This window comes from Orbicella faveolata, unplaced genomic scaffold, assembly GCF_042242905.1.
Source record: "Orbicella faveolata isolate gen_17 unplaced genomic scaffold, um_ofav_v1 contig_24, whole genome shotgun sequence".
NCBI lineage: Eukaryota > Metazoa > Cnidaria > Anthozoa > Scleractinia > Merulinidae > Orbicella > Orbicella faveolata.
The window spans coordinates 4,155,397-4,177,698 of record NW_028301552.1 but is presented as its reverse complement, the minus strand read 5'-3'; the positions used below and the strand labels follow the sequence as shown (position 1 = coordinate 4,177,698).

Sequence of the window (22,302 nt, the reverse complement as noted above, 5' to 3'; positions counted from 1 at the left end):
TAAGTCGCTTGAGGGTGGTAAAGGATATTTTCGTGACTCGTGATCGGTCCTTTTTTTTCCCGTGAAATGTGAAATGGCTAATTTGTTCCTCGTGAATCGTGATTTCCACAGTCGCCGTGAACCGTGATTTTCCAAAACTTTCTCTTTTATTTTCCGTGAAGCGTGAAATGCCAATGTTGTATTTTTCGTGAATTGTGAACGGGCTGCTTTATTTTCCGTGAAACGTGATCTATACCCCCCCCCCCCCCCCCTTTACCACCCTCTCGCTTATGTATGCGCTACTTTGTTTTGGGTCACCTGTAGTTTTTCCGAATGTTTATATATTTGTGCCTTTTATAATTTTGTTGTAAATTATCATTACTTTTTTTTTTCCTTTAAAAAAAAAAACTCTTGCCCCCGTCTCGATTAGTTCTGGAGCTAGTTGCGGGGGCAAGTGATTGTAACTGTATGAAAGAAAACAAAATAAAATTAAAATTCAAGTTAAAGTTCAAGGGAACTGGTTTAGGGATTACGGGAACAAAACGCTGTGAAATGGAGGGAGGACAAACAACATATCAAAATCATCCCGCGACATTTTCTTGGCACCCATATATATATATCGTGCATGGGGTAAATAACACCCTGTCTGTCGGAAGTACTACACAACTATTTACCTTAAAACGAACCGATCGACACGTGTCTGAAATGTAACCGTATCGAGCGTTAATTGGGCCGTCGAAGAAAATTAAAGTTCGAAGTGGTCCTGCTAACCCGACCTGGATAAGACCCCATCAGGATCGGGAATGAAAGCAATGCAGTCGATTACTTGGTTACGTTTGACATCAACATCCAACAACTCAACCAAGCTGAATACGGACTTTCTCAAAGTCCTTCACGCTTGTACTGCGGCCGTGGCGCTCTTCGCACTCGAGTTTTTTAAGCGTTGGAGACATTTCGCCTTAGCTTCCGCCGCAGCTCGGCTTTCGCAGCTCGACTTGTGCCAGGCAAGTCTAAATGCCTTTCTACTCTACTCATGGTGTGTACACGTCACTGACTGACTTTGTGATAAGTTTTTTTTGTGGTGTTTAAATTTTCGATTTTCATCCTCAGTTTCCAGGTCCTTGGCGAAGACCACAGCAAGTGAACATGGACCGTAAAAATACAATGGGCGTAAATTTATTTTGAAAAAACGCTTACAAAAAATATAGACAAAACTTAGACATTACTTCTCTAGTAACAGCTATTTCATACATCTTTAAAAAATGTTCTACGAGACACGCTAAGTTACGATGACTGTCATTTTCAGGAGATCTTCGTTTATACACGTCAACAAGACGCAATGACGTCACTTTTGGTCTTTTGCAGCATGCACACGCTTTCCTTGAAATCCGCTCCATACGTCACTCTTTCCTCGTCAAAACACATCGCTTCGGTCAGTCACGAGGGAGCAAAATTCTGAAATCAAGAGAGAAAGCAAAAAAAATAATAATAACAATATATTCAATATTGTAACATTCAAGTTCCACGGAGTCCCTCTCGTGTGCTTGCGTTTCTTTTCCGGACCAAAGGTACACCCGCAGGTATCAAATGAGGGGCTTTGTTCAATACTGCTATTGATTCTGCCCGTAATTACACGACTTGCATGGGAAGAGGGAAATTGATACTTTCCTGACGGTGCCCCGGGAGGGATCATGTCCCGGAAATGGTCGGGGATGCTCGTCAGAAAATTTAATTTAAACCCGTAAAGGTGGCCAATCTGAGCGTGGCTCGAACTTTATTTGACCCCTACAAGATACCACTTAAAATAAAATACGGTTCTATTACCAGCCGCTTTTCAGGAAAGGCCCGAAGCCTTTGCTATATAGTAGACCGCACTCGAGAGACCGGCGGAAATCGAGCCTAAAAATAGAAATATTTAAAGAGCGTTTCTTTTACTATTATTTCTTCGAGTACACCCTAAAAGATACTTTGACAGCTAGAAATAGTACCGTTTCGTTATCAACACCCTGAGTGAGACCAGAATCCTTGATTTATACCCCTAAGCGAGACGACGAACACCCCCAACCTTTTCATAGGGGATTACCCCGCCCCCCACCAAGGGCTTTCGTGAAGTCTAAGTCATGAATCATTCTTGGATATGAGTCAACAGTTTCTCTGAGAGCATTACCTGCAAAAGTTATCTTTCTGTCACTAAGTAGACCAATCTCTTTAAACATTTGCTGGAGCTCCTTGGAAGGGATGTCGGTCTCTATAAGACTCAGTGCTTCCCTCAAATCACGTGACTCAATGTAGCCTTTCTTTTGTATGTCAAATACATGGAAGGCACTCAAAAGATCTGTTATAATTGTATCTTCAGATTTCTGGCATTTTCCTTTCTCTCTGGTTTCGTTCAGCTTAATATAACCTAGAAACAAATAGATGGCACAGTTAATGATCATATCATCTTGATTACCCTAACAAAATGGCCGAGTGGTATGCGATAAATTGGTTGCGTCACAGCCTCGTATCCAGTCAGGCGCCCATAGTTAGAGTCTATAGTCCATACTTACTATAGTTACAGTCAGAAGCATATCACCTAGGTGATATGCTTCTGTTACAGTCTATAGTTAGACATGACTTAATATTTTTTTTTATTTACTGAAGTATTTGGAACTCAAACATTGCCAGCTGCACAAAAAAGAGTATCGAACAAGTTTGATCTTCGGCTTGCTACGGGGGACTCTTTTGGAGATTAAGTTGGCCTCACATCACTGAACAAAAAAGCCAAGTTTAAGATGACAGTTTTCAGCTCTAGTTTCGCCGATGCAGCTATTTTATCCTAGATGCGTGCAGGTTGCAGGTTAGCAAAAGGCTGTAGGCTCAAGCCCGTTTTCAAATTAGTTATTTATTTTTCTTTGACTAAGAGTTAAGAAAAAAAAAGTTATAAATCCGATAATCTTACCTTTGGAAACCATCCTATAAAACGCTTTTGTTTCAGTTCCGAGCGTCGATCCGTTTTTCTTTAACAATTTGTCAGTTACTGTTCGAGAAGTACATAATGCTCCTTTTATATCGTCAGATCGAGGTACATATGACGAGACGTCATGGACAAATTCTTCGTGATCACGTAACGGATAGAACCCCATTCAACGTTGAGTTAATCTTATTGTTATGCCAAGTTGTCGAACGTCAGTACATAAAACTGCGCACGAATCGACTGGCAATCATTTAATTAACATTCTAAAGAAGGAAATATTCTTGTACACCAAACCACCACATACTGGAATTAATCCAACGAGCTGAAACAAGAAGTGCTAGCAAGTTTTTTATTTCAACTGCAAAGTGTTACGTGCTTAGTTGTATTCATGAAATTGCGCTCAAGGTGTTTCCATTAGTAACTTGGAGGTTTTTCACCTGCACTCAATGACTCATCTCGAAAACGATCGTGCATGTTTGAACGAAAAATTTCTATTCGTCCATTTGAAAACAGCTCGTTAAAAGTTTGACAGTCCTATCTTTAACGATGGCATCATCGAATCTAATTTCTTTTTATGTGAAGTATATATGAAATAATTCATATTTGAATTACTTGAATTACGAATCATACTTTAATTTCTTTTTATCCCACTAGAAACCCTCAGGGAGTGGGTCCCTGATCCTACGTTTTTGCGATGCTGCTTAATCGACCGGTCAAGCATTGGTCGGCTCAGTCTGACGTCATTAATATTTTAAATCCAAACTATAAATTGTCGAATAAGCTGTTGTTTTCACAACTTCTCATCATCCCATCAGTAACATCATAGATCTTTATGGAATCTCCATAGTGATAACATGTTTTGTTTTGGAGACAAAATGCCTGCCTCGGTCAGTACGACTATAGTCAGCATAGGCACACACAGAAAAAAAATATTACGTAATATATCAAACACGAAAAACCGTGTTTGGTCACACTTCCAAACACCGAGAAGAGAGTTGAAAATACGACGCGTAGCGGAATATTTTTAACGCACTATGCTAATCTATGCTAATTAAGGTCAGATATCCAAACACCGTCACGTTCATGATTTCCTTTGCTTAATAATGAGTTTGAGAAAAAAAACAATGCAAACACGTTTAAGCCATTTTCTAAAAAAACCTCTTCAGATCGGTCACGTATGTAATAGTTTTGTTGTTGTCTGTGGAAGCCAAAAGTAGTTATGAGCCCCCGATATCTATTAGTGGTTAAAGTTATCTTAAACTTTGAGTTCAAAATCTGACTGTTTGAGCCTAGCTCACAGGCAGTGTGGGTTGGGCGAAAAATGACGCAACGAAAAAAGCAACTGGCCCAGTTTCTTTGGTTTACACTTTCTGATCTAGAAGAATGTCTTTCTGATCTAGAAGAATGTCGTTTTTGTCAAAGCTGGCGAACAAATTTGATGTTCTATTTTTGATAGCCAATGAGAGTGCAGCATCACATAACGAGTTAATTTGGCAGATTTCACCTGGCGTGGTTGCCGTGACAGATATCATTTTTAAAAATTCCCTAACTTTTCCCTGATAAAAATAAAATTTTCCTGACGACCAAATAAATACAAAATGCCAGATCTAGTAGCGGCTTCGAGCCTTCCATTACAGTCGTCCTTTCCATTCCTCCATTCATTCATTCATTCATTCATTAACAGTGATAAATTTTCAACAGTTTTCCTCTTCATTAACGAAAAACTTCGCAGGGATCACAGTGACTTCAAATGTTTTCAGCCTTCAATGGCAATGTAAAGGTACTAAATTATGACTTTACTTCAAAATATAAATTTTCTCCTGGCTCAAAATAAAATTCCGACTTTTCCCTGACCTTGAAGAGTATTTTCGCTGACCATTTCGTTCGTAACAGATGGAAACCCTGGGACCATCGTGCTCACGAAGTAAACTATAAATGAGTATTTTTCAAACAAGTTCTCCCAGTTGCAAGCAAATTTATGGTCCTTTTCCCTGGCAGAGATGTCTCAACTTCTACTTCTCAACAAATTTCCCTGCACAAATTTCTCAGGCACCAACTTCAAATGCTAAAGTGCTCAAATTTCAGTTTTAACAACATCAAAGCAGATACAAAACCCCATTGAAATACTGCTCAATAGCTTTTATTTGAATAGTTCCAAGAGAGTTTCAGCAAGACGTAAGAGGTAATCTACATCTTGATTCACTCAAGGTGAAGGCTGAGTTGATCTTGAAGTGTTCAAGGTTCAAGTTGTGCCTTTTGCACAGTTATCTATAGGGTGTCTAATAAACTAATGTATTTAGAATTGACAAACATTTCCACGTAACAAGTTTGTTCCCTGAAATATCTGTTCTATAGCTGATGTTTTTGCTCACTGAGACACCCATGGCCACTCAGCTTCATTCACAAAACTTTAATCTGGGGATTTTCCCTTGCTAACTGGTTAAATTTTGTACGACTGTTTGAGTTCCCCACCCCACCCCACCCACCCCCCCCCCACCCCTCAAGGATGTATATGTGGCCCTGGAATTACAACCGCTCTCTTAATTTTTACCCTCCACGTGCTGAGGCTAGAACCACACCTCTATGTGTGTAGAGTGTGTAAATTCGCATGATGTGTCTGCATTCATTGAAGTCAAATATACTCCTTCAGTTTCAAAACTGCTCTTAATTACTAAACTTATAATCAAATCAGGCTTTTAGCCAGATGGCCGTCCAAGTATCCTGTGGATGGCCACTTATTAAAGAAAATCATTTTATTTTTCATGTGTTTCCCTATTAATTGTTCATTTGAGCAGGCCCTATAGCACATTTTAGACAGCCACTTTTCAAATCCTGGCTAAAAGCCTGACTCAAGTACACTACTGATATGCCATCTCATTTACAGACATGAAAAGATCTGATGACCAGCCAGTGACCACCCTGAATTTCTAACAATCAAAAGTTCAAGACAGCTTTAATGTAACACTAATTACAAGACAAGGGACTACAACATGTAGTTACATACTTCATCAAGCACTTCAATAAAACAGAAAACGATTATCCAGTGTTTTCTAAGTGGCATTTGAAATGGTATTGCTTCAACAAAAGTTTTCCGAAAGGATAAATAAGTCAATGGGGTTTTCTTTATGTGTGGTAATTGCGGACACTTAATTTGTCAGATGGGCCAGTAAGAATATTAAGTGCAGACATGCGCCCTGCTACTAAGCACTGGAGTTCATTTTTAGCCCTAAGTCAATGCACAACATAATTTAATTTTAAAATACTTGTAAACATGCTTGCACAAGGTGCAGACACTACTTTTTAGTGCCCTCTAGTCTACAAATGGCCAATTCTTCTAAACATGCCTTTGAATTGGATGCAAGACATGAGGATTTCATTTTCTGTCTACTGGGTGATAGGCAAGCTACCTACATCAATGGCAACTTTGATTTCCACCACCAAACAATCATTTATCAATAATTTAACTTCCCAAGCAATTTTGGTCATTTCTCCACTTCTTCAATTTCTGAATTTCAATTCAAATACTACATTTGCATTGTTATTCAAAAAGGAAAGCCTTGCATTTCACACATTCAGATCTGGAGTTTCAACTGGAGGCAGAAAAATACTAAACTCTACCTCTAAAAGCAACATCCAGTGCTCCTGGACACTCAAAAGTGACAATAGTTAAGATTAGCTAGTAAAGTCTTACACAGTAATTCTGAGTTTTATATTTGCCTTAACTCAACTAGTGTTTTCTTTATGGATATGTAATGATTATGTCCATCCTTTTCCAAGAATATTTACATGATGCCTTATAACAAGGAAGGCAGTGATTTCTACCAGCTACCACCCCTGCCACCACCACCAGCACTGCTACCACCTCCAAATCCACCGCCACTGCCAAAACTACCACCACCGACCATGGAGGACCTGACAAAAATGGGATCAGAAACAAAGCTACCTGTGTAGCTGTTACTTCCCCATCTGTTCACCATGGTCTGTGTGACGAATGAAGGGTGCTGCAGCTGAAGCATCATCAGTCGGAACTGCAGCTCGGGCGTGAAGTCATAAGTATGACAGGCGCCACCTTCATCTCCGCGTCTGTCTGCTGACTGACGGCAAATGGGGCAGGTTGCATGGTCCTCCAGCCACTTTGTCAAGCAAGGTTCGCAGTACTTGTGGCCACAAGCCAACAGTCTGGTTTTTGTTTCTGGTTGAAATTCTTCCAAGCAAATGGGGCAGGACTTGCTCTCATAAGACTTTTGAGACTGATTGGCTCTGTCTCTTTCCTCTTGGATTCTCTTCAGCTTCCTGGTACACTTTTCACGCTCCTGCTCTTGTTGGTGCCCAATATACAGCCCAGCGCCCACCACCGCGATTAAAAATGCGCAGAAAATAATTAGACCGTAGTCGAACGGACGCTCGAGAACTTTTCCGCTGAACACTTCGCCCATCCGCACAACAGCAAGCTCCACTGACTTGTCATAATCTTTACCTCGCAGGTATACCTTCATTTCCTCAATAATGATGTCGATCTGATCATCTGACAACAATTCCATGGCCTTTTTTCCTGTAGATACGTACACCTGGCGGTCAAGAATGGAAAGCAACAACATTGCGCCGTCATCACAGCCTGCATGGCCTACCCCCCAGCTGTCATGTAAGTGTTTGGTGAATTTCTCCGCTGTTTCTTCCACGGATTCCCCTGGAATCCTGCGCATTTTTTTTAAAACAGCAACACCGATTTGAAATCCAGGTTTTTTATCGCTACTGCACCCTGAAGCAGTATTTTTTCCGACGGAATACAGCAGCTCCTCGACCTTGTTGGCGGTCTCGTAGTTGAGAACCTTGTCTGGATCACAGATCCAAGACACTTCTCCTCGACGACCACAAGATCCAAGATCTTTTGTAGGGTTCGGAAAGTCTTCTTTAAGCCATTCCTGGGTACTGTTTCCTTCTTGAAGGAAACATAAAGTCAAAAAAACGGCGAGGAAAATGACTCTTCTTGCATAAACTTCCGCCATGTTGACAGCTTTCGTTTTGTTTTGAGTCTCCCACGCGTGTCGCTGCTGACTTCTAGTACTGCATGTTCGCATTCTTTACGTGGCCTCCCCGCATTGGCAACCCTGGTTTCTTTGCGTCATCTGGCGCCATGGCGTTTGTTTGTTTTATTCATAATGGTCATCTTTATTGTTAAACCATTAGGAAAGAAAAATCTACGAAGGATCCAGCATGAAATAAAATCTAAACCCTCCTAGTCTAAAAATTTACAAAGAGTGTCTTTGCAGTTAGACAGTGACATAATTATAGCGGCGGCTGCAGGTTTCGCACCCAAGCGAGTTCGCACCCACATCGATTCAACTAGCGATGAAACGGGTAGCATTCATTGCAGCCATCTCTGCTGGTAGGTCATTTCAGTCTCTGACAGTTCTTGAAGAAAATAGAACTTAGAACATCTTTGGTGCTGTAAGAGATCTGGAATTTGAACCTTTGACTACTTTTATTTAATCTTAACCAAGATATTTTTATGAGCGACGCTTGCCGTACTCATTTTTCATAAAAGAACAAACACAGGTATAATGGCTGGAAACCGAAATTTGGTGAACCAATTAGAGGGGTAGAAATACGTTATCGGAGGATGAGAATTCAATATAAAGCGCTTATATATCTTAATTAAACCAAGTGCAAGGCCCAAGTTCCTGACAGAACGTACAAAGAAGCACACTGTCCCGAGCGAGCTTGGTTAACAAAGTTTTGATGATCTTTGATATTACCGACAAGATCGAAAAAAATTCTACAATAGTGGACCACCGCCAAGTGAAAGCCAACTTAGCGTTCTGAGTCTTCTAATAATCACATCTGACGTACCCAGAAAAGAACAAAAGAAGTTGGAGGACAAGAAAAATAATTTTCCACGTTAATTTAAGCTAATCTTTTTTTACGAAAAGTAAGCCTTGAAACCCAAGATCATTTGGGAGAGTACCCGGACCCCTGACACCTGGAAGGGGGGACTGGCAATACAACAAAACAATCTGATTGATTGAATCTTAGTTTTTGGCGCTCTGAACTTAGGCCTTGTCCACACTTGGCCGGAGAAATTTGCTTTTCGACTACGCTCTTGAACTCTGGAGGGATTTGAAAACCCTGGCTTTGAGTTTTAGTGTGGACGGAAAACATTTTGAAAACGGAGCTTTTCGAAACGAAGACGTCACGATAATCACGTGATTTCCCTGCCGAGTTTTCCTCAAACACGAATCCAAAATCATGACTGTTGCATTTTCAAATTGCCCCGCCGTGTAGTGTGGACGGAAAACATTCGCTGCGTTTTCAGAGTGAAAACGCCGTTCTCAAATTTCTCCGACGTAGTGTGGAGGGTGCCTTAGTCGGTGACTTGGTCGTGTAACAAACAGAAATATTAACCAATGTTGTTTTCTTCGATCCACGGAGAAAAAAACTATTTCTAGATGTCGTCCTAACAAGATTGCCGCGGTAACATCTTTATTACTTTTACACTTAAGCCAGTAAAAAGCCGATAACAATACAGTCAGCGCATTGTACAAAAGTTACAGATGGAAAATCTGAACCACTGCTTTTACAACCACTCAGATAGTGGCATTATTCAATCTTTAATCTTCATTGTTTGGTATATCCAGCTTCACTTGGTAGAGTACAAATGTCACGTGCAAAAGAGCAAATAAAAATTTTCAAAGGATCTGTTGGAAGAAATTGTTGGATGAGATATCTCTTATCCGCACTATCATAAAATTAAGCAGCGACAATCAAAGTAATATGTCTTTATTCATTTCAGCTCAGTGTCATTTTCATTCAAAGTCTGAGCGCAGCAAGAAGTCTGTAATATGTTACTTGCAAAACATTTCAGACGATTTCAATTTCAATTCCAAGTGTCCGAAAATATAACCGTTCGAACTTTTTAAGCGTTCTAAATATTTACAGTACAGTATGAAACTTTTCAATAGCTCCAAAGTTGCTAGTTTCCTTTATGGAGCGAACTCTAGTGGAGACACTAGGGAGTTTACGAAACCACGACGGCGACGCCGAGGACAACGTCGATTAAAAAATGAATTTATATTTTACCTACGAATCTCGCGGTACTCTAAAGTCAATTAATTTGTTTATCACTGTCAAAACTATCGCAAAACTAAATCCGGAACTCAGCGATAAATTTAAAAACTTAGCCGTCGCGGTTCATGATCTCAAGACAACGCAAAATTTGGTCATTTCACGCTGTCTTGCGGAGGACGGCAAAGAAATGTACCAAGAATTAGAACGCACGTGCACAGCCATTGTACTACTCGTTAATTCTTTTGTGCAGTGACGTTACGGTTGACGTTGCCGTCGTGGTTTCGTAAACTCCCTACTGCTTGAAATACGTAACGGCTTGATATACTTTTTCTTATTTTCCCGTCGGCGTCTCTGTAAAATCTCGAGGGTGCAGGAAAACTATCATTCTATCATTCTATCATTCATTCAGTCTAGAACATGTTCTGTTCTGCAGGCGTAAATTTACGTTAGTTATGTTTCAGCACGTGTCCTAAATTTGTCCGAAGTGGGATAAAAAGTCTCGGAAAATTAGACGTCCGAAATATTTTGCAAGCAACGTACCTCCCCAACAAAATGACAAGACACTGAAAGACTGCAAACAATTTTATTACAAGTTCACTGCTATAAAATCTATGTACATAATAACTTAAACAGTAGGTACTTCAAATAAAATCTTCTTGTTTAAGTATGCAGCAGCCAGTGATGATGTCACGCATTCTTGAGTTTAGTGACAATGATTACTCTCAAAGTCTGGTCGAGTGAGGTGCATACACAAAGTCCTTCCTGTAAATATAAACGATAAAGACTGGTTAACATTTGTTCTCTCCTTACATATATATTATCAACTGGGTAGGTAAAGTGAAGAAAAAAACATTTATTGGGGTTATTTGTAGCCTGTTGCAGGCTCTCGGTCAGTGGGGACGATCGAAAAAGTGGGCGGGCAACGAGCAGGATCAGCGACGAGCGAGATCAGCAACGAGCGCGATCAGCGACGTGCAGAATCAGCAATGAGCGGGATCCCGGAGAGAAAGACCCTGCTCGTCGCCCGCCCACTTCTTCGATCGTCCCCACTGACCGAGAGCCTGCAACAGGTTAGATCATTTGCTTTGTGCAATGCCATTTTTTTCACATAAATATACATTTCAAAGAAATGTCTGACGTCAGTTAAGAGAATGTTACTATTTCAAATTTGAGACTAAACAGATCAGCCATCAGTCCGATCCAGCAAAAAAGGGCTCAATTGGGGTTATTTGCTTCATGCACTGCCAACTTCTCCTAACTAACATTGAAATAAATTTGTAGCATCAGTGAAGAGAATATCATATTACTACTTCACACTTGAGAGTAAAAGATCAGACATCAATCAGATCCAGCCAAAAACCTTAGGCTTCAGACATCATTACTGGCCTGATTTGCCACCTGATCACCACACCAATATAAAACTAAAATGCATGGCAAACAATAAGGAGGAATCATATAATATCAGACATGCATTACTGACCTTATCTGGACTCCAGTCAAAGGATGTGATTGGCTGAGTTGACAGACTAGCATTTTGTAACATTGAGACAGAACCAATCACACCCATATCCAAATCATTAGCATCTTTTTTCACTCGCTGGTCAGGATATGAGCTAAATCATAAAGTCATAGGACCAAAGCGTTACCATAGGTGATAAAATTATAACAACCATAACAGATCATTACAAACTTGATGCAATGGAAAGCCCTTTTTAATTCACAACTGGCAGACTACATCCATTTTTATCTGTAGCACAATTGACTACGAGCTATTTATCAACTTGAACTTGAAGTTGATAGAGGTAAACTGACTGCTGCAGCAAGTCTCAAAAGGCTAACCCTTGAAACACCAGCTTCACAGACTGGCTGCTATAAATTGCATCAAAAGAGAAAGAACTGCAAACTTGGCAAACAGATGCATGCAAAGTATGATTCTTTCTGTTCTCACATGTCTTTGAACACTTTTGTCAACACCCTAAATACTTAAACGATTTGCTTTGTCTGCGATGCAGCACTTATTTGTTAAGCAGAACTATTATTTTCACACTACCTAAAATAATATGTACATTTTGTCTACTTATAGCTTTAATTCCTGGAATTCCAACTCCTGGAATGCACTTCTGAATCAACATCACACATCCTACTGTTACAGATTTCACCACCTTTTGCAAATTGATTTTGTCCTGTAATATTGCATAAATTTGTCTGCTCTGTTCTAGTTTTTCTTTCATTATTTTTAATTTGTAACATAAGGTAGCTCAATGATATTAGCAGCAATCTTACCCTGTGAATTTCAGGGTAAATAGATGATATGAGGATATTCAGGCAACAATTAAAAGAGTCTCGATTTGCTGAGTGTAGAGCACAGCAGAATATACAACACAATAAAACACTTACTACTTCCAGAGGTTTAGAGACCCTGAGCCACCACAAGTCATGAAAATTTCACGGTTTTGAGGAAGATGTCGTGCACACCAAATAGTTGACTTGTGAGCCTGTGTGTCATTTAAATAATTTTTACAATAAGTAACTTTATGCATGTAGGGTGAACTCAGAACATCCTTACACCCACTGTAGACCACTGTAACAACAATGATAACATCAAGATGTCAGTAGACTCTGACCTTAAAGGAAACTGTGTACAAATAATAATACGGGATCTCTCTCTATGGTGCTTTTAATAGAAAGATGACTTAATCAAGTGAAAAGGTTATGGATAACGCATGCCTAATTCAGGGTTTCATTAAGGGCAGCGGGCAAATCAATCGGCTGTGACAACAATTTTGCCTGCCCGGTCAGTTTGGCCATCTAGAGGAGAGTTTTTCTTATACAAAAATTCAGTTCAAAACATTTTGCCTGCCTGTGAAAACCAGTTACCCTCTTGCTGAAAACGTTGATGAAACCACTGGAATCAAATTTAACTAAAACATTCTATGTACAGTGAAACCCCATTCTACAGACACCCACTTAATACAGACACCTGCTTCTAACGGACAGTTTTCTTTGTCCCGACAACTAAAAAGCTCATATATTTTCTCTTAAATTAGCCTGCTTAATATGGACACCCGGATAATGCGGACACTTTATCATGGCCCTTTGGTGTCCATATTAATGGGGTTCCACTGTATTAACAAATTTATTACACCCACCTTTTCAGAAAGGGATGCAAATCCTTTCTCTGGGTGCTGTGTTCTAAGATCGTATACATGAAATTTTGATTCTAATGTAGTAGCCACAAGTTTGTTCATCACAATATCTTTTCTGTCAAATTCAACACCACAGACCTGCAGAAGACAAATTTGATGAAGAAATCAAAACTGCTTTCTTGCTACACTGTAATAAATTTGTAATATCAAAATGAAGATTTCCTACTTTTAAAACAACACATCCAATTTTGCAAAAAATGTATACTAAGTTGTTCATCTGATGCCTGATCAGACATGCTGAACTTTAAACTCAGCCAATCCTTATACCTTCAATTAAATATATGTCTGAATAGTTTGGTTTCTGAATCAATTGAGACTGGCTATATCAATTTTGAACAGCTTCCTGTCTGCCTCAGCTGAGAATTTCAACTCCTGAATGACTTTGATTCAGATGGTAACTTTACCTGATGCTGAAATTATTAGTCACAGCACATTTAAAATTTTTGATGGCTTTTTTTTGTTTTAAAATGCATGAATCCACTTATCAGTGAAATGAATAATAATTATTATTAATTTCAGTGTCTGAATCAACAGGCATACTTTTGTTAAGTCTGAGTCAAGCAAAATATTGGAATAAGGTTCTGATCAGCTCATGAAAAGTTCAGCATCTGAACTGGGTCTGAATACCCAGACATGAAGAACCTATTCCTACTAAAAGCATGAAGCATCCTTGGCTGAATGCTCTGTTATTTCAAAATGTAGTGGGCCTGCTTTAGTAAGAGGGACTATTAAGGCTTCCTATAAAGTCTCCCTCACACAGTAGTATTTGAATTTTCTGATAGATGCCAGCTTTTCAAAACTTAGTAACAGTGAAATTTAGATCACCTTCTCCCAAATAAGACTACAAAATAAACAAGATTTAACATACCCCATTCTTAATATTTGTTTCCCATCTGACTGCCATCTTTTTAAGGTCAAACATCTTTATATCTCCATTATCATAGCCTGCTACAACAGCACGTTCCTCAGTATTATATGCATCACCTGTGATGAGTGGAACAAAATTTAATCACCCAGATGATCGATTAGGATGTTGACATGGTTTATAGTAACCTGTCCAATATAAAACTCACATGCAAGTACAAGGTTAAAAAAAACACTTGAATTCTAGCTCGCCCTTTGGACAAGCAGCTCTCAAATTTTTCTTGCCATGGGCAATGCTAAGTTTACTTTAATTTGCTTTGTTTAGTTGGCAGGCAACATGCCTGGGCCCTTACCCATCAGGCAGGTGAGAATGAAAGGTTACTTGCCTGGCAGTAAAATGTACTTGTCCGGTACAACCGGAGAGCACTTTTTATCGAGCCCTGAAGAAACGTGTATTACTAAGATTTGGTAGTAACATGTATTATAAACATGTGCTCTGTAATCATTGGCTTGGTTTAAACATTCTCAACAGTGCAATGATTTTATACCAAAGGGGCATCATCAGCAGTAATAATTATAAAATAATAGTTAACTTTAACTATAGCTTTTCTTTAAATTATCAAATACCTGGTGACTTTCCTACATAAAGCTAGCCGGTGAACATGCTCTTCATGTGGGAACTGAAAAAAAGAGAGAAAGGGGAAGAGGAGCCTGCCTGCTCAATGTCGCATCAACAGGGTTACTTGGGGGCATCAATCAGAATTCTAAGCGATGCGGGCAGGCTTCTCTTTCCTTTTTCCCTTTGATTCATACTTTCATTCCCCGCAAACAGCCTGCTCACAGGCTAACATAACACAGATAACCGAAAGAAAAAACCATTGTAGTCTTACCAAATGCCACACACCAGCAGTCACGTCCCTCTTCTCCTTCAGCTGGTGTCATGCTAGCCACAGGTTTGTCCTTCTGACGAGGATCCCAAACTTTCACAGACCCTAATAAAGTTAGACCGTGTACACACTATTTACTATTAAATTGCACTAAAATTTCATTGGACTAAAGCTTGTTTGTCTCACCCCCTAGTTATTCAGAAGTCCTGAGAGGGGCCCATTTGAGTCAAATAGCTATTAATATTGTATGGGAATAGGTTAGAATTTTGCCACTTTGTTGGTCACCCTTTTTATAATATTTTATGGGAAAAAAATGGGTGGGAGTTCAAAATAAATGGTTTGGAGTCAGTCGCATTCATTTAGTCTGAGAAAAGACTATTCTAGCCGAGTAGCATTGTACTTGACCAGCCAAACACTTGTTATCTACAGAGCAAAATGAATAATCTTGAATTTGAAGAGAATTGCTTGTCAGGTTAACATAAGAACAGTCAGCAATACAACAGTCTTTTTCAAGACTGCTCTCATCACTCCTATGTTAATGTTGCATACATTTTATCAACAGAGATTTATGTATGGTTTACCATCTCTACTTCCAGTGACTATCTCCGGTGCTCCCTCACCAATACCCAGGCCCCCGACACCATCTATTGCATTCACTATTTGTGAATGAGCTTTTACAGAATAAACTGGCCTCTCTGTGTTTTCAAGGTTCCTGCAGACATAATGATAAACAAAATTTATAAATCAACCATGTCACGCCTTGTGGCACTTCTCATTAATTACCCGACTAACCAGTTAAGATTCAATGATAACAGTGTGAGATCAGGTGGTGTAGATGTGTCTTGTCTGATCAGCAAGTATGCATGCAGCTCAATAAGCTCAGCTGATTAACCTTGTTGCAGTGCGTTTACTGAAACCGGGGCCACCCAGACAATGAAAACCAATCAGATGGCAGAACTGAAACAACAGATTCCAACATTTTCAAATCCAGCCAATCAAATGTCCCATTTTCAATTCCAGCCAATCAAATGTTCGGTACAAGACAATGAAATCTCAACTTGTTCATTCTGATGCTTACGCAATTACGGTGTCGCATAATAAATTGCCAAGCTCAAACCGCTAGTAGTTTCGCATGCTTGAGGGTTCAAGCGGAAGTATATGCTACACTTTCTATGGGGTCGTTAGTTGGTTTGGAAAATACATGGAAATAAAAGCTGCCTAAGAGTGTAACTCGTAAATATAAATTGCCAACAAAGTGTGTTGTGTGAATATAGTCGTGGCTGTTTAAAAGAAACCGTTCAAATAGTCTCTGAGCAGTTTCAAATGAATGCAGGCTCGAAATGTACGAATTGGAAAGGGATTATTTTTGATGTAGCTGAAAGGAGTTGAAAGCAAACTTCAAGCAGGAGAATTGAAAAGTTGACCTGATACAAAAATGAATTCTTTGATCAAAATATCTTCAATTTTTCCATCCAGGGGAATAAGTTCCTATGCGTCCATCTTTTGTTTTTGCTTGAGTGATTTTACAGGCTGAGGCTTCAATAGTACAACACAGAAAAAAAAAGTCATTTGAATTTTCATGAAGATGTTATTTCAATCAAACTCCGAAATGTGGAGCTCCTGAGACAGTGAACGCGATGGTTTTTTCAAGAACTACGTGGTGGACAACCGAAAGGTGTGTAAAAATAGAAACACGCACAGACAGCAGGAGCGGAATTTACTTTGTAAAAAATGTTAAAATCTATTATTCTACGATTTTAAACAACCGTAAAAAAGATATTTTGTGTGGCCGTACATTCACAGCCAGAAAACGGTCAATCTAATGAGTTTATCACGTATGTAGATATGAAATCTAAAGTAAAGTAATACAATATTTTCTAACGTGAAAATACTAATGGCTTGAGCTTGACAATTTATTAACAGACACTGTAGTTGTGTAAGCATCACAACGAACAAGTTTAGATTTAATTGTTTTGTACCGGACATTTGATTGGCTGGATTTGAAAATGTTGGAATCCATTGTTTCAGTTCTGCCATCTGATTGGTTTTCATTGTCTGGGCGGCCCCAGTTTCAGTAAATGCACGGTAAATTTATTTGGCCAACTGTTGGTGGAAAGGTAACCTGCAATGAACAGCATATGGGGACTAGCAAAACACCTAGCACTTAGCACTATGAAAAATGAGATATGCTCTGGTGTGGGCCAGTTTAAAGGAGCCCAGTCACAGTATTTTGAGTTATTTTGGCCACATACAAAATTACCCTTAAATGGTAGGAAACCTGAAAATAACAGTTTAATAAGTTAGAAAAACACCAAAGACATAATGATAAACCATAAAGGAACAAGGATGGCTAAGGATGGAGTAGATTAACACGGATTACAAATAACAAATTTGAAAAATTGAGGCTAAACTTTTCAATATGCACAAACCATGACTGAGCTCCTTTAATACCACTGCAAAATAGTCAACAATTAAGTTAAAGAACAACATTACAAACCAAATCATCATTTTTCCCTCAAAGTCCCCAGTTGCTAGATATCTCTGTTGTAAACTTGAAGCTCCAAAAGTACCACATTTCAATGCTGTCCTTTTCTCATCCTGTTATAGAAATATGGAGTTTCTATGAGTGCCTTTAGATAACACCCTGTGAAGAATGTACATGCTGGAAGCCATAATTCTAAAAACTCTCTGTAGGCCCAGTTCATACGTCGCATTTCTGCCGTGTCGAATTCAATTCAATAAAGCACGGCAGAAATGCAACTGTCCATTCATACGTCACACTTGTGTCGCACTTAATTCAGAATTTGTACTGTCGGGTATGTCAGCCAGCGGAAAATGTTTCAAACGTAGAGTATTCAATATGGCGGACGAAAATACTGAGCGACAAAGGACTTTAATTTTGCGAAACATTGACTGCCAATGGAACGAGAAGGAGAAGGCTGACAATGTAGCAGTGTGTGTTGCAATATGTTCAGGTTGCATTGGGTCAAGAATGGCCAAGTTTCTTCTTTTTCTTTGGCGAGAAAACATTTACCCATGCTCAATACATTAACATAATGCATGCATTAGATTCAACACAGCAAAAATTTGATGTCTGAATCGGTGTCGCATTTCTGTCGGATAATGCGACAAGACCAGTCAAACGTGCGGCAGAAACGCGGCAGCCGATTCAGATGTCGAATTTCTGTCGAATTTAATTCACTGAATTGAATTCGACACAGCAGAAATGCGACGTATGAACCAGGCCGTAGGAACACAGATCAAGAAATAATCCACATGAGCAAGAATTTACTTTTCAATTTATTGATTTGAGTTCCGATTACTTGCGATGCTTGTTAAACAAACCAGGTGTATGCTTGTCACAGAATTATTGCTTCACGACATTAAGATTATAGAGTTTTGCTCCCCCAGTATCATTGGAAAGGTGTCTCTGAAAGATATAGCGGCAGCAATTTTACGATGATAGAATATTCCTCTCGTTATTCTTACTTGTATTTTCATTTTTTTAGCTTTTTTTTTTTTGCTTTAATTTCAAGCTGCTCAAATTGTGTACATAACTGCGAGAATCGTTCATGTCTAGTAATTTTAGTGCTCAATAAATCAGCAGTTAATTTAAGTCGAAATATTAAAATAAAAGTAGAAAAACAAGTATCGCTAACGATAAATAAAGAATACCAAGGCCTCTGACAGACAGGTTATTTAGTATTAAAGCATACACTCACACTCTTTAGCAGTTTGACGTCCCCTTTTGAAACTTCGTAGATTTGAAACGCGCCTGTTCCACGCGCATAGTTTCCGAGTACCACAAATCTTGCACTACAAGGAATCCATCTTGCATCGAACAGCGTGTAATCTAAGGATTTTACAACGTGTTCGATTATTTTCGGCTTATCCACCATAGTTCTTTACAAGAACCAAAAGACAAACCCATTCAAGAACTCTGCACCACCATTTGCAAAATATTCCAGGCGTTCCTAACCACTGTTGTAGTGCGCATAACTCAGTTTGTTATACATCCCAACTCAAATACGTTTTCCGATTGGAGGAAAATGTATCACGTGTCGTGGGTCAAAACTCACTAACTCCCTAGGGCGAACAAAACTCACTAGCTCATTTAATTGGCTCCATTTTTTTCTCTCTCGGTTTTCTTTCGCGTCGACGCACGACGGACTGAGCGAAAGACGGACTACTCGTAGTCTACGGGGAAACAAAAACTCACTGTTTCCCTTGGGACCAGTCATTAACTGCTTATTATTGGCTAGGTGGAAAACGCGGGGCCGGGGTCCCGGGGTACGGAGTACGGGGTACGGGGTCCCGGGGTACGAGGTCCATGGGTGTGGAAAACGCGGGGTCTGGTGGAAAACGCGGGGTCTAAGTGGAAAACGCGGGGTCTGGTGGAAAACGCGGGGTCTGGTGGAAAATGCGGGGTCTACGTGGAAAACACGGGGTCTAAGAGGAAAACACGGGGAAAACGTTTTTTCGAGGAAATATGAATTTTCCTCACTAAATTGAGAAGTCGAAATTTTGTTATTTTAAAATTGCAATGAAAATCAATTCCGCTTCTCGGCGTGTAACGCGTTTTTCGATCAAAGCAAATTAAACATTTCGTGACCAAGAAACCCATGCAAGAGCCAACGTGCCTTGTAGCGGTTTTCTTTTGCAGGGGACGTCTATGTTATTTTTCTCAGTAACTTGCGGGGTTTTTTTATACTTTTGAAAAAGAAATAATGAAATAATAAAGATTGTTTTGCTTACTATCTTAAACCATGAAAAAGCCTTTCTATGGCTCCTGATACAAATAATCACTTTCGACCGGTCATTATTTATCGCCTTGGGGATGGCGGGGGATTTTCGGCTAAAGACAGTAACATTTAGCTGATCCCCCATTTAAATGTTATTTTATTGAATTATTCCCCTCATAGCTATTAATAAATTTCATGATCCCCCTCAATGTCTTCGCACGCATATTCACCTTTCGACATGTATATCTAGTGCTTTCAACGGTCATATGACAGTAATATTTCTAATCATGATGCTGACTTACAGATTAATGAAGCCGCCATGGTGCAGTCTCTTGATCCGTGTCTTCCCGATATCTGATCAGGGTTCTAACAGAAGTTTTCACAGGCGACATAAATTAAAGTGAGGTCCGATTCGCCCGAAGGGACAAGCCAGCGTACGGGGTCCGGGGTATGCTGCCCTAGAAGATTTTGAACTTTTAGGTGGCCAAAGATGCGATTTCATGCATTTTGGGGGCAAGGTGTTACGGAAAATGAGCTGTTTATGATCATAAAATTAGATGTAGCAAGTAGCGCTGTTTCACCTTTTTAACTAAAATACTTTTTTGTTCTTGAAACGTCTCAGTCTGTAAGTCTTAATTTATTGTTATATGTTTTCAAATTTCAATGACCAGAACAGGTGGCTACATTCGATTTTACAGCCGGTAAAATTCCGCCGTTCTACTGAGAGCCCCGTGACTGATGTGGTCTGATGTCAGTTGACATAACAGCAACTAACCATCCCAGTGTTTGGAAACTGCAAAGTTACTTTTTAGAGTGCCAAAAAGCCGTCCACCAAGTCTGTATGGGCATGTGACATTTAGTGATCATCCCTTTTGGGCTCTCAGTTATGACTGATCCCCCCTTCTGGCATCCTAAAAATCCAATGATCCCCCAAAAATCTCCCCCTCGCCCCACCCCCGCTCCAGGCGATAAATAATGACCGGTCCCCAATTTACAATACGACAGAAGTAATTATAAACCTGGAGTCCGATCATTTATGAATCGTTAGTGAGGTCCCAGTCGATAGTTAATGTAAAGGGAATAACATTTTGATTTCACTAGAACAACTTTTTTTTTTGTAAACTCGTGTGTAAGGAGACGGCGAAAACGAAATCCATATTCGTAAGAGTGGAGATTATGCGCGCTGAAATTAACGCAAGCAACTACAGAAAGGGGCCGACTTCTGTTTCATTTAAAGGAACGCCAGAATTTATTTTGGAACTGGCATTTCAAGAAGGTTACTGTATTTTCTCGATTAATAACCCTTAAAACCTCTTTAGCTTTTGTTTCAAATTTGGCCCGGCTGGGCCAGGCGTATTTTATTTGTTTATTCTTTATATTCTATGGTAATTTTTGTTGCCATTTCTTGACGCCCTACTTACAGGTAACCGGCTTTTAAACGAGCAAAACGGCAACTGTCGCTTTTCATGGTTAAAGATACTAAGCAAAACAATCTTTATTATTTCAATATTCTTATTTAAAGATAAAACGAAAATCCACGCAGGTTACTGCGAAAAATAAAATAGACGCCCCATGCAAAAGAAAACCACTGCATGGCACGTTGGCTCTTGAATGGTTTTCTTTCCCACGAAATGTTTGAGAAACGCGTTTCACGCCGTGATTTTCATTGCAATTTTAAAACAACAAAATTTCGACTTCTCATTTTAGGCGAAAATACGTCTCCCCCGTGTTTTCCACTCAGACCCCGGGGTTTCCACCAAACCCCGTGTTTTCCACCAGACCCCATGTTTTCCACACCCCGTGTTTTCCACCAGACCCCGTGCTTTCCACACCCCGCGTTTTCCACACCCGTGTTTTCCACACCCCGCGTTTTCCACACCCTGCGTTTTCCACACCCCGCGCTTTCCACACCCCGGGACCCCGGCTCCGCGTTTTCCACCTAGCCCTTATTATTATATATTGAACTCACTTTCTCTTTTCTTATTGGCCGACAGCGCACAGTAAGTGCCTGTGACGTCATCTAGGTCACTGGTAATCATGTCATGTATCACCGCCTTCGGCTTCGGCTGATTAACCCTACCTTATCCCTACCTCGACTCTGATTATTCTGGATATCACAAAACCATTAAGCAGGAAAAGTAACGTAGGTAAAGTTACATGACGTTTCGACGACTTCATGCCATCATTGTCGAATGGATAAATTAAAAATAACGGCAAGGCATATGTATAGTACTTAGGAGGTGAGAAGATGAAATTAGCAAACATTACATGAAAATATTCATGTAAAAAGTTTCGCGCGAATGAAATCCGCTTGCGTGTTCAGTGTGGCCTCATCCTCATCCAATAATTGTTTAACACTTTGCCGCTCTGCAATATTAAAGGGAGGGTTTCATGGTTCGGCGCATGTGTCTAAATCAAGACACTTTTGTTCACTTCTTATCAAATGAATGTTATCGCTTTAAAACCCGACTCAGATGTAGTTAGCAGAATGACGGATGACCGAAATTCTCAGAAAATTTAAGCAGATTTCACCGACTCTGTCGAACTTTGAATTAAGTTTCGACCCGTACAGTTTATTCCACGGTTGGTGATTCTTCGGCCGT

The 22,302-nt window shown here is 39.7% G+C and overlaps 3 protein-coding genes across 3 annotated transcripts; all 3 read right to left on the bottom strand.

The window, feature by feature from the left end:
* Window positions 1-1,139: 1,139 nt before the first annotated feature.
* Window positions 1,140-3,005, bottom strand: LOC110042485 (calmodulin-like protein 6). Its single transcript, XM_020747866.2, has 3 exons — window positions 2,921-3,005; window positions 2,147-2,383; window positions 1,140-1,434 (listed from the first exon to the last, which is right to left on the bottom strand). The coding sequence occupies exons 1-3, from the start codon at window positions 2,931-2,933 to the stop codon at window positions 1,394-1,396; spliced, it is 291 nt and encodes a 96-aa protein (XP_020603525.2). The 5' UTR covers window positions 2,934-3,005; the 3' UTR covers window positions 1,140-1,393.
* Window positions 3,006-5,859: 2,854 nt separating this feature from the next.
* On the bottom strand, window positions 5,860-8,028 carry LOC110042486 (uncharacterized). The gene has a single exon (XM_020747867.2). The coding sequence runs from the start codon at window positions 8,011-8,013 to the stop codon at window positions 6,754-6,756; it is 1,260 nt and encodes a 419-aa protein (XP_020603526.2). The 5' UTR covers window positions 8,014-8,028; the 3' UTR covers window positions 5,860-6,753.
* Window positions 8,029-10,569: 2,541 nt separating this feature from the next.
* On the bottom strand, window positions 10,570-18,950 carry LOC110042553 (dynein axonemal assembly factor 10-like). Its single transcript, XM_020747933.2, has 9 exons — window positions 18,680-18,950; window positions 17,455-17,555; window positions 15,539-15,669; window positions 14,961-15,062; window positions 14,075-14,190; window positions 13,150-13,284; window positions 12,398-12,495; window positions 11,481-11,613; window positions 10,570-10,762 (listed from the first exon to the last, which is right to left on the bottom strand). The coding sequence occupies exons 1-9, from the start codon at window positions 18,854-18,856 to the stop codon at window positions 10,688-10,690; spliced, it is 1,068 nt and encodes a 355-aa protein (XP_020603592.1). The 5' UTR covers window positions 18,857-18,950; the 3' UTR covers window positions 10,570-10,687.
* Between the last annotated feature and the right edge of the window lie 3,352 nt (window positions 18,951-22,302).

Coding starts and splice junctions, on each gene's coding strand:
- LOC110042553 (XM_020747933.2), bottom strand. CDS start 18,856: ATGGTGGATAAGCCGAAAATAATCGAACACGTTGTAAAATCCTTAGAT. Junction 15,670..17,454: donor GAGGGAAAAATGATGATTTG/GTTTGTAATGTT, acceptor TTATGTCTGCAG/GAACCTTGAAAACACAGAGA. Junction 11,614..12,397: donor TCTCTAAACCTCTGGAAGTA/GTAAGTGTTTTA, acceptor TTTATGATTTAG/CTCATATCCTGACCAGCGAG.
- LOC110042485 (XM_020747866.2), bottom strand. Junction 1,435..2,146: donor CAGAAAGATAACTTTTGCAG/GTAATGCTCTCA, acceptor TCTTGATTTCAG/AATTTTGCTCCCTCGTGACT.
- LOC110042486 (XM_020747867.2), bottom strand. CDS start 8,013: ATGCGAACATGCAGTACTAGAAGTCAGCAGCGACACGCGTGGGAGACT.